This window comes from Numida meleagris, chromosome 5 (assembly GCF_002078875.1).
Source record: "Numida meleagris isolate 19003 breed g44 Domestic line chromosome 5, NumMel1.0, whole genome shotgun sequence".
Taxonomy (NCBI): domain Eukaryota; kingdom Metazoa; phylum Chordata; class Aves; order Galliformes; family Numididae; genus Numida; species Numida meleagris.
The window spans coordinates 15,874,385-15,884,403 of record NC_034413.1 but is presented as its reverse complement, the minus strand read 5'-3'; the positions used below and the strand labels follow the sequence as shown (position 1 = coordinate 15,884,403).

Here is a 10,019-nt window from a genome sequence, read left to right as displayed (position 1 = left end):
GGCGGCGCCGGGAGTGCCAGCGGGGCTCCTCGGCGCCGGGAGGGAGGGGCGAGGGCGCGGGGTCCGGGTGCCGGCGGGCGCTGAGGGGTGCCGTGAGGGCAGCGGGGCCATGTCGCTGCAGAGCCCGCCCGCGGCCACGGCTGCCGCCGGCCTGCCCCCCGGCCCCGGCGCGGAGCTGGAGCAGGAGCAGGAGCAGGGCAGCGCGGCTCCGCCGGCGGCCGAGGAGGACGGCGAGGATGAGGAAGAAGAAGAGGAAGAAGGGGAGAAGGAGCGAGACAAGCTGCCGCCCATCCCGGCGGCGTGCGGCGCGGCGGCCGGGGTAGGTCGGGGCCCGGCGGGGCGGGTCGGGGCTGCTCCGCTCGGCTCCGCGGGGCTCCTTGAGCCGTTCCTTCCGCGCTCTGCGCCGCTGGGTGGCTTTCAGTCAAGTTTCTTAAAAATAACGCTTGTGTCGGGCAGCAGTGACATAAGGAAGCTAGAAATGCTCCGTCTGCTTATAGTTCTGCAACGTTTTACAGCGGTCTGCTCCCGCGTTAGTCATAGCTGAGGCTCCGCAGCGCTGCTCGGGGAGGTTGGGGGGGTCCGCTTTTCATGGGCGTACGGAAAGAACCTCCTAGAAAATGCCTCAGTATTTTTAACTTTTTGTTACGCGGTCTTTTCCGTTTTCCACGTTGTGTTGAAGCGAAGCTGACAGAACGTTTCTGCGCTTGATGAATGAGTTAACGCAGGTAGAAAAAAAAATCCGTGAGAAAGCTCTTTGCCGGGGTAATTCCATTTCGGAAACCTCATTCGAGATCTTCAGTCTTCTTCGAGCTATGACTTACCTTCTGCTGGCTGCCCGGTGTTATGAAACGTACGTTTTTCCTGGCATGAGTTGCTCGTTGTCTGTAGCTCCACGTGAAAGCTGCAACTTCAGTCCCACCCCGGAAAGAACGTGTCACCCATCCCGTAGTAATACGGTTACGAGACTTAATTGAATGGTTCTGAAAAGTATCTGATTAACTAGAAATTATCCTCACGTATAATTTGAGTCTAAGTGATTGAGTGTCTAGTGGTTATGACTGTCATGAAATAATTGTAATGTTAAACCAAGTGATTGTAGGCAAACTGCAAACTCCTTTGAGCAATTCTGCCAATTTGTGTTTTGCCTACACTGTTCCAATCTTCTGAAAGGCTCTCAGCTTTGCAGATCTGTCAGAATTTGGAGAATGTGTTTGTTGTTGTGATTCGAATAGAGGTTTGGGAGAAGTCTGCGATGAACAAGTACCCAGGAGTGATCTACACCTCTGAAAACATCAATTTCAGACTCTGGAATGACTGGCAAACACCAGTCCTGTAGAATAAAGGTGCCAGTGATGCTCTAAAATGCGTCAGGCTTAGCTTAGGGAATGAGAAATGTGTGCAGCTGGTCTGCCATGTAGAATTTCCACTGCCCTAAAGAATCAGGAAAGAAATCTTGTTTGCAGCTGGATGTCCTGTGTGCATCTCTGAGCTGCTGCCTGTGGGCTGAGTTAACTGCTGCAGGGCTCAGGTCCGGCTTATGCTAACTGTCAGACGCACGTGGGATTCTGAATTTACAGAGATGCATACAGATTATTATAGTGTGCTCCAGAGGGAGAGTTTTCTTTGACAGATGTAATAGATCTTTCCGTAGCCCTGGATTTCTCTGTGTGCAACCGGATGCAGTTTTTGATCCAAGTGTACCAAACAGGGAATGTGGATATGCTTTTGCAAGACCTTTATCAGCTGCAGAAAAGAAGATATTGGACGGTTGGTGTGCTGAGCCCTGGCGCTGACCACCCTACGCATCCACTTCCAGGGTCTGGGGAGTGTGTTGTGAAGTTGATTTGATATAGTGTGATTTCAGTAAAAGTTTTTGTTTTGAATGTTCTGCTTGAACATCAAAAATGAGCACCAGTTAATCAGATCTTCTCAAGCACTTTTAAAGATAGACGTTTTCTCACTTCCATCTTTAAGCTGTAGAAAAGTTTGTAATTTGATATGGTGACAGAAGGGGGAAATTATTGTCTTAAAAAATACTTGTTAGTTCCCTTGTTGTTGTTTTTTTCCATTGAAATGTATTTCCTTTAGAAACAAATGCCTGATACATACATGAAGATACTCCAAATGATATAAATTTTCTCTGCCTATTATTTCTTAGTTGACAGCCATTGTGCGATGACTTACCTAATCTCTGTGTGATGAGTGAGCCTCAGATGTCCTTGCTCAGAACACCTCCCCAAGTTATTTGTGTAACTGACATTTTCTTCGATGTGTTCGAGACCCACCATCGATTTGTGCAACTGACATGCCATGACTAAAGCTTCTTAGAAGGCAGCATGAAGGCGTGACACATCTTTTAAACAGCTTCCGTTCTCCACCGTAGTTGTGGAAAAGGTCAGGATTTGAGGAAGTCAATAAGAAACTGTAGTATCCTTTTTCTTAAATGAGCACGTGTGAAAGATGTCACATCTGGAGCAAGTTGTCACATCTGACTGCAAGTTGTAATCGGGTGTTTGTGTGACTGCTGATATTGTCATTCGCATTGTGGCTTTATCCAGCTGAGGATCATGTGCAGTTTTTGAAAGAGGGTAACCCTTGGGGTGTTATTCTTTTGCTTTCTAAGGGGTCTTGTGGAGATGAAGCTACTCCATGAATAAATTAATGTGCTCCTGCAGCAGGCTGAGGTTTTTCTTATGGGTTGAACAGTGCATAAGGCTTGGATGTCAGTATTCAAGTTCTGAAAAGAAATCTGTGGAAACTTTGAAAGCTTGCCCTCTTGTAAACAGAAGCAAGTAGAGGTTTCTGTAAGGCAAAACATTCCTATGTTACACCTTTCAAGATATAAGAGGAAGGGAAAATTTCACTTCTCAAGCAGGCTGTTGCACTGACAGCTGCCTTTGGGTATTCCGAGTGCGCTCCGTGTTTTCTTGCACAGGGAAGAAAACCTTTTGCTCTTCACTGGCCTTTGCTTGCCACACATGTAGGATGAGTGAGCTAAGTTAGAGCTGAAGAGCAAGGTGTTCAAGAAACTCTTCTAGATGGTCTCTTTGCCTCTTCCCGAGGCACTCTGTACCTGCTCTTTGCAAACAGCTTGACTTTTTTTCACCGTTTTAATTTCAGTGATGAAAAACGTACATTTATAAGGTAGAAGGCTAGTGCCTCTCTGGCCTCATGAAAGACTTGAAGCTTTTGAAAATTTCCGCTAAGAAGCCAAGTGTTGTGAGTTATTAATGTGCTCTTAAAAAGGAGGATTAAAGATCACTTTGATCCACTTACTTCCTCTGAGCATACTTGTTCCTTATGTGGGGGTTCTGTTGTCTGATGACAGTGTGTGTGCAGCCTCTTAGGCCCTAGAGGCTCACTGACCTCCTACAGAGTTTTATAAATATGGTACAGGGCTGCATGCTTGTCCTAGATTACTATCCCAGGAGATGTCAGAGATCGTCTTTAATGAGCATGTAGCTCCTCAGTATTCCTCCAGGGCTTTCCAGTAAAGCTTTTATCCAAACTGTTTATTTAACGTTGTTGGAACTGTACTTGGAGCAGGATGATGGAGCTGAATAGCTAGCACATGCGAGCTCTGTTTTTTCTGATTGCTTCTCGGGATGGTGGCATTAAGAAGAACCTTTTAAAGTAACTTCTCTTCTTTATTACTACTGTGGTGAGGCTGGAGTAAAACCTAGAGAGCTGAGGAAAGGTTATGTCAGTCGAAACAGCTGTCACAATAGCCTGCATCATAAGAGCTCTGTTATTATGATTAATCGCGTTTGGACTAATCCAAAATCCAGAAGGTTTTCTACCTAGAGCATACGTTTTGTAACCCAGCAGATGAACCTCAGATATGGATTTGTTTTGGAAGTCCTTTCTCACTCAGTCACATCTTGCTGTTTTTATTCAGGGTCGGGGCTTTTCCAATCACATGCTAGGTAAGTTTTAAGAACCATCTTAATGATATTTTAAAGTTTATAGAATAATAATTAAAAAACAGGTAATGTGAAAATAGAGGTAATTACATTTTATGTTTGTACGTTTTATGCATCTGAGGAATTTGGAGCTAGAAACTGAAAGTTTCTATTTTTTAAGCCAGAAATCCTGCCGATTGCTCAGATTTGTAATTTGCTGAGTTATAAGCCATGGAAAAATAGCTCGTTTTGCTGCAGTTGTTTAGAATTCCTGGCAGTGTACCAATGTGCACACACCACAGCATGGCAGGTTTATGGGCTGTGTTATTACCCTCCTGGTGGTGTTTCAGGATGTTGTGGTAGAAGCACTTTCCTCAGAACTCTGGCTGCGTGTCTTAGTCAAAATTCATTTCTTTAAAGTGGAAAGGGAAATGTATGGGTTTTTTAAAAATGTGAATTGTTCTGGAATTTCTGTTCTGCTTTTTGGAATGACAGTTTTGATCTGCATGGAAATAACTTTTCTCACTGAGAGCACAAATAGCACATAATGATCAAGTGATTCTTTAAGTTTATGAATGCTTGTGTAGTCTCTTTAAATGAGGCTGAAAATCATGATGTGCAAGAATACTCTGTTTGGTTTTTTAAGTAGGTCTACTTTACTGGACATCAGCTGATGGCTTGGACCTGAGATGCAAATGAAAATTTCTACCATGTAACTCGTTTTAGACAAGCCCCCTACCTTCCCTGTGTGTTGCAAATTCTCCAAAGTGAATAACTATATCTAAACATAAATAACTCTATCTAGTCATTTAGTGACTATTGGTGCTTGGTGTCCAGCAGGTTGATTGGCAGAATCCCTTCAAAGTCTGTTGTGTTACTTCACTTCTGTTCACTCTTAAAACACAACAGCACCCAACGTTTCTTAGCAAAAGCTTAAGCAGACTCTCTGGTGGCAGGACATACAAATATTTAGCAGATTTTCTTAGCATTGTGTTAAACAGATGTTTGTTGGATAGCACTTCTTCAGTGGCAGCTGTGGTTAGAACTTTGAATCAGGTGTTTTTATCAGGTAGTCAGTAGTTAAATTTTATTAGTAGGTAGTCTGCATACAATTTTTGCCTCTGTATCTCAAGTCTGGGGAAGTCTGTCTAAACTACTTCACTGTATAAGGTTTCCTTTGAATAAGAAATGTGTGACACTTGTATCTGTTTAAACTGAGCTGGCTGCAGTGGGAAATATAGAATTAGTTAGAAATGCACTATCCCTTCATAGCATGCTGTCATCTTAATTACAGGGATTGGAAAGAGGAGCAAAAAATCAGTTTTCTACTTTCAGCAATTTCATCACAACTATCAACCAAAAGAAAGAAGGTACCGGAAACAGAAATTCACCCACGCAACTTGTTATACCCAACATCAAAAACGGTAAGAGAATAAAAGCCTTGTTTTATTTAGTCACCAATTTAAGAAGGTGCTGAGCATTCCACCAACATTTCTATTGCACTAGTGCCAGAAAACCCAGAAATCTAGGTTTCATTAGATTACGTTATGCTTTACATTGTGTAGTCAGGAAGTCAGTATTGTTGTCCGTCCTCGGTAGAGATCATGTCATAGAGACAAGTTGGAAAAGAAGAACTAACAGACCTGAGGAATTAAATAATCATCTGAAGTTCAAAAGTTACAGATTCAGAACTGCATTTCCAGATACTGTTTGTCTAACTGCAGTCAGATAGCAGATTTCTCTAGAAATTGTCAAACTTCATAGAGATTTTTCTAACTGAATCTGTGGGATGGCAGCAATGTGACATACATAGCACTTTTAAGGAAGAGAGTTGCTCTTCTTCAGTGAAGATGAAGGCCAGTGATAACATGATATAAAAGTTACAGGCAAAAAAATGGTGCCTTCTGAAGAACCTCATAGGTGAGAAGGAAAACTGTTGTGCTACGATGAGGTAAAGATCAATGGAAAGATATCAAGTGGAGCTGCATGTTCAGTCTGGTGGGCTAGAATGACAGAGCCTGTTGAACTGATTTTGTAGTTAGACCTGGTACTTTTAATAACAAAGATGTTTCATTGTTGAAATGTTTTCTGGGGGAAGCAGGTTATGGAGTTCCAGTAATTTCAGACTTTTGATAAAAGGCTGTATAAACATTTGTCATGTTTGTCTTTCCTGTAGCTGACCTTACCTGTGAGCAGGTTCCTTTGTGTTCTATGATTCCCTAAGGCTTTAGAGCACTTAATGAATTTGAGGCTAGAAAGAAAAAAAATGGTGCTAATTAAATGATCTAAGTAGTATGGATTAGAAACAAAACAGTGGATAGGTATTGCACATTGGCTTAATTTGAAGAATCGATTCCCTTAAAAAAAAATAATCTTGTTGTCATTGCTAGCTGTTCTGCAAATGTAAAAGTCAATGTAAGCTTTTTTTTTTTTTTTTTGCTTTAGGTAACTTCTGTTGTGCAGTCAGGAGGTGCTTCCTTCTTTATTAAAAAAAAAAAAAAAAGAACAGAAAAGAGGGGAGGAAATCGCTGAAACACAAAAGGCAATTATGTGTAAATGAGGGTTTGGACATGATTTTGTATTTTGTTCAAGTCACTTTGTACTTCACAAAGGCAACGAGAGGTGGCCAGTGAAGAATTTTCCCACTGCTGTGTGGGAGAACTTGAGTTTTTATATATGTCAGTTTAGCAAGGTTGAAGTAGAAGTGGTGTTCTTGAGGGCACTACTTACAAAGAAGATGCTGTAAAGCAGGTCGGAGCTCTGCTCGTTTTTATGCAGTGCTGTAAGACCAAAAGTGGAAGAACCACGTCTCACCTATACGTTAAAGAACAATCTTCTTATGTGAACTGCATGTAAACAATTGCACTATTGTTGGAATCTGAAAGACCTCGGAAATAAAATGTTTTGCCTTTTCCAGATAACACTGTTTTCCTCTGAAGCTAAAACTGACAGCTTGCCAGCGTTAACTATGCAGCTGCTGGCCTTTTTAACAGAAACTTGCCTGAAGCTGTTTCATAGGCTCTTGGATACTTGTGTCTTTCATGTATGAGAATCCTTAATTGTTTCCTGTCCAATTTCTCTCTGGATAGTTGCTTAATACAATCTTAGAGTATCAAAGTCTCCTGCTTACTAAAATTTTGGACAAAACGAGTTTAAATCTAGTATTGGACCAAGCACTGTGAAAAATACATTAATCTTTTGCAGAATTTCTTTCACCTCTTGTACGTGACAAGAATGCTGAACTCAAACACTGGTCACTCTTAAAGTGCCCCCAGATCTTGCTGCACACGCTACAGTCTCGGTTGTAATTGTTACAGAATTGAACTACTGTTACAGCACTGAATTATTATTTTTCACCATCTTAATGTATGGCAATATTTATTACAGTTACAGATACATTCTTGAAATTGAGAGCTTAATATGTATGATTGAGCAGACATTCTAGTAATTTCAGGATCAGGGTAATCTGCTCTTATGAAAATGGGTTCTTTTGTCTTAACAGTCCAAGGTGCATTCACTTTTATTTGAGGACATATGTTTGTATTCCATGGGGAAAAAAATGAACACTGAAACAACCCTCACAGTTTAGAATGCTTCTATTGGTAATCTAGGATTCATGAGTGATGCTCGGTTAGGGACTTTTTTTTGTCTTTTTTGTACATTTATATGTTTCTGCTCTCTCTCCCTCTGAATGTGTATGTGTGCACATAATCTAATTCTTAAAGCTTGAGTTATAAGAAAATTCATTTCTCTGGGAAAAAGAGAAGTGTTGATAAAGTTTAGTTGGTAAATACAGCATGAAAGCTGGGCTGACGTTTGTTATATAGCTGCCACAGAGGTTGTTTTTTTTTTTTTACACCAGATGATTATTGTGTTATAAGACTTGTTATAAGTTCTGAGAAATCTGTATATGAACTAGATTTTTCTAGTTTTTTGACGTTAGAATTGTGAATAAGACTAGTTTGCCTTAACTACTTAGAAAATTCTTAACTTTGGAAAATCTGCTGGCAGCTGTGTTGGTCACTGTGAAAATATCTACTATTTTAGATTCATTCACCCTAGATTTGTGTAGTAGTCAATTCTCCTTTGTATCAACAAGATTTTCTTCATCAATTTTTGATAGTTTCCTGAGCAGTCGTACACTGCTGAGTCTTTTTATGCAACACAACTGGGCAAACAGCCAGAAACGATCGCCTGTTCTTGTCTTGTAATAGTGGATTGTTGCTGTTTGTCAACTCAGTACATAAAAGTTTAAAGTTTGTCCTCAGTAGAATTAAATTGACAGTTCTTAATAAATATTTTTGGATGTTAGGCAACCAAATCTCTTAAAAAACAAATAAACTGGAATTATGGTAAAACATTCCAAAGTTGATGGTATTTATTAAATATATTATTAAAACACAGTTTTAGTATTTCTAATTTAAGCAGTATATTTCAAAGCAAATTGCATCACTGTCAGGGTGGAGGTTACCAGGCTTAGCACCTGCAGCCTCAGTTACTGGAATGAGAAACAGCTTCCATCAGCAGCTGTCTCTTCTGCAGATGCAGAGAATATTTTCATCATCTCAGTGTATTCAGCTGTTTATAATTCAATGTTTAATCCATTCAAAAACTGAGAAGACAGAATGAGAGTTAAATTAAAATGACTTGGGTTTTTTTGGAGAAGAAAAAATAATGCATAGTCTTAGTTTCTTGTAAGTCAGCCCATCTGCAATAGCATAGCACTTACACAGTGGGATTGTTGGGCATATTGGCTTGAATTAATTTATTATGTGTCCACTGTTGTTGTTGTTGTATTATTACTGCTCTTTTCTTTGAATAGTCTTAAATTTCAGCTGTGAGAGTGACAAGGTTCAACATCTGTAATTAAAGACACGCTTGGGACTGAGAACAGCTCTGTTCTTCTGATGAGTGTTAGCTGAGTTGAATGACATTGACAGTTTCCCTGTCATTAGCATGAGGGAAAAGAATCTCCTTTGTGCTTTAGGGATGTTATTAGCATATATATCCCTGCTGTGATAAATGGAGCAGGCAGTAGAGTAGTGATACTACTTTGGTGTTTAGTTAGTTCATTTAAGGGAAAAAAAAAAAAAACCTGAACAATCTAGAAGGAGGAAGAAAAAAAAGAAAACCAAACAAAAACTCTTGGCATTATAGAGAAAAGGCTTAGAGGATTCTTAGGCAATTCTTAGAGAATTTTTGGTTGAATACGTGATAAAGCATGTGGGTCAAGGTAAGGACAGAGAGCTCACTTAAAATTGCTGTCACAGGCAAAACACAATTGACCTGGGGAAGACTAATTTTTTTGCCAATTAAAAATAGAGTAGGATAGTGAGAAACAAAACCAAAAACCCTTTCATTCCACCTCCCCTTCTTCCCAGGCTCAATTTCAAACTCAAGTCTCTACCTCCCTCCCCCACAGCAGTGCAGAGGATGGGAAAGGGAGACTGGTCAATTCATTACATGTAGTCTCTACTCCTCCTTTATGCTCTTTCTCTGCTCCAGTACGATAGAGCCATTCATAAGCTGCTGCACTGTGGGCATTTCCCATCACTGTGGGCTGCAGGTCTGGCCTGGGCCCTGCTCCTGCCGGGACCCTCCGTGTGCTGTAGCCTCCTTCAGGCCGTGTGTGTAGATCTGCTCTGCATGGTGCCCATGGGCTTCTTCTGGGCTGCAGGGAACCTCTGCTGTGTGCCTGGAGCACAGCCAGCCTTGCTGTTTGAGCACACCTTTGGCCAACGGCAGGTCCATTTTGGAGCCGCCTGGGCCTGGCCTTGTGCGTCGTGAGGGCAGCCCTGGGCTCTTCTCACAGAGGCAACCTCTGCCACTCCCATCCCTATCTAAACATTGTCACATAAACCCAGTAGAGAGTTTTCAGATAAAATTAAATAAGGAATAGAAGACAGAGACCTCGTTAAAGCACTGCTATATTAGTATAAGTTTTATTAATTTAGTATTAGGCAACTAAATTTATTGAATAGCAATGTTTAATTGTACTACTGTTTCAGCAGTAATTCTCTGAAAGGCAGAAGACTTGCATAGCCCATTTAATTTATTGGAAAAATTCTTTCAGGAAGTTGTAGATGATTCACAGTCAGCTCTAGCTAAAATTATGTA

The 10,019-nt window shown here is 41.0% G+C and overlaps 1 protein-coding gene across 3 annotated transcripts in view; it reads left to right on the top strand.

Annotated features, from left to right (window-relative positions):
• The window catches only part of HECTD2 (HECT domain E3 ubiquitin protein ligase 2), a 36,612-nt gene continuing 26,666 nt past the window's right edge, over nucleotides 74–10,019 (top strand). For 2 of the 3 annotated variants that reach the window (XR_002439973.1, XM_021400662.1), the window contains exons 1-2: nucleotides 74–319; nucleotides 5,197–5,326. Coding sequence is in view for 2 of the 3 variants with exons in the window: in XM_021400662.1 (XP_021256337.1) it covers nucleotides 110–319; nucleotides 5,197–5,326 (340 nt within the window). In the remaining variant the exon portion in view is untranslated. Of the gene's footprint in view, nucleotides 320–3,898; nucleotides 3,927–5,196; nucleotides 5,327–10,019 lie in introns of all 3 variants that reach the window. The other variant, XM_021400663.1, reaches the window with a different exon arrangement.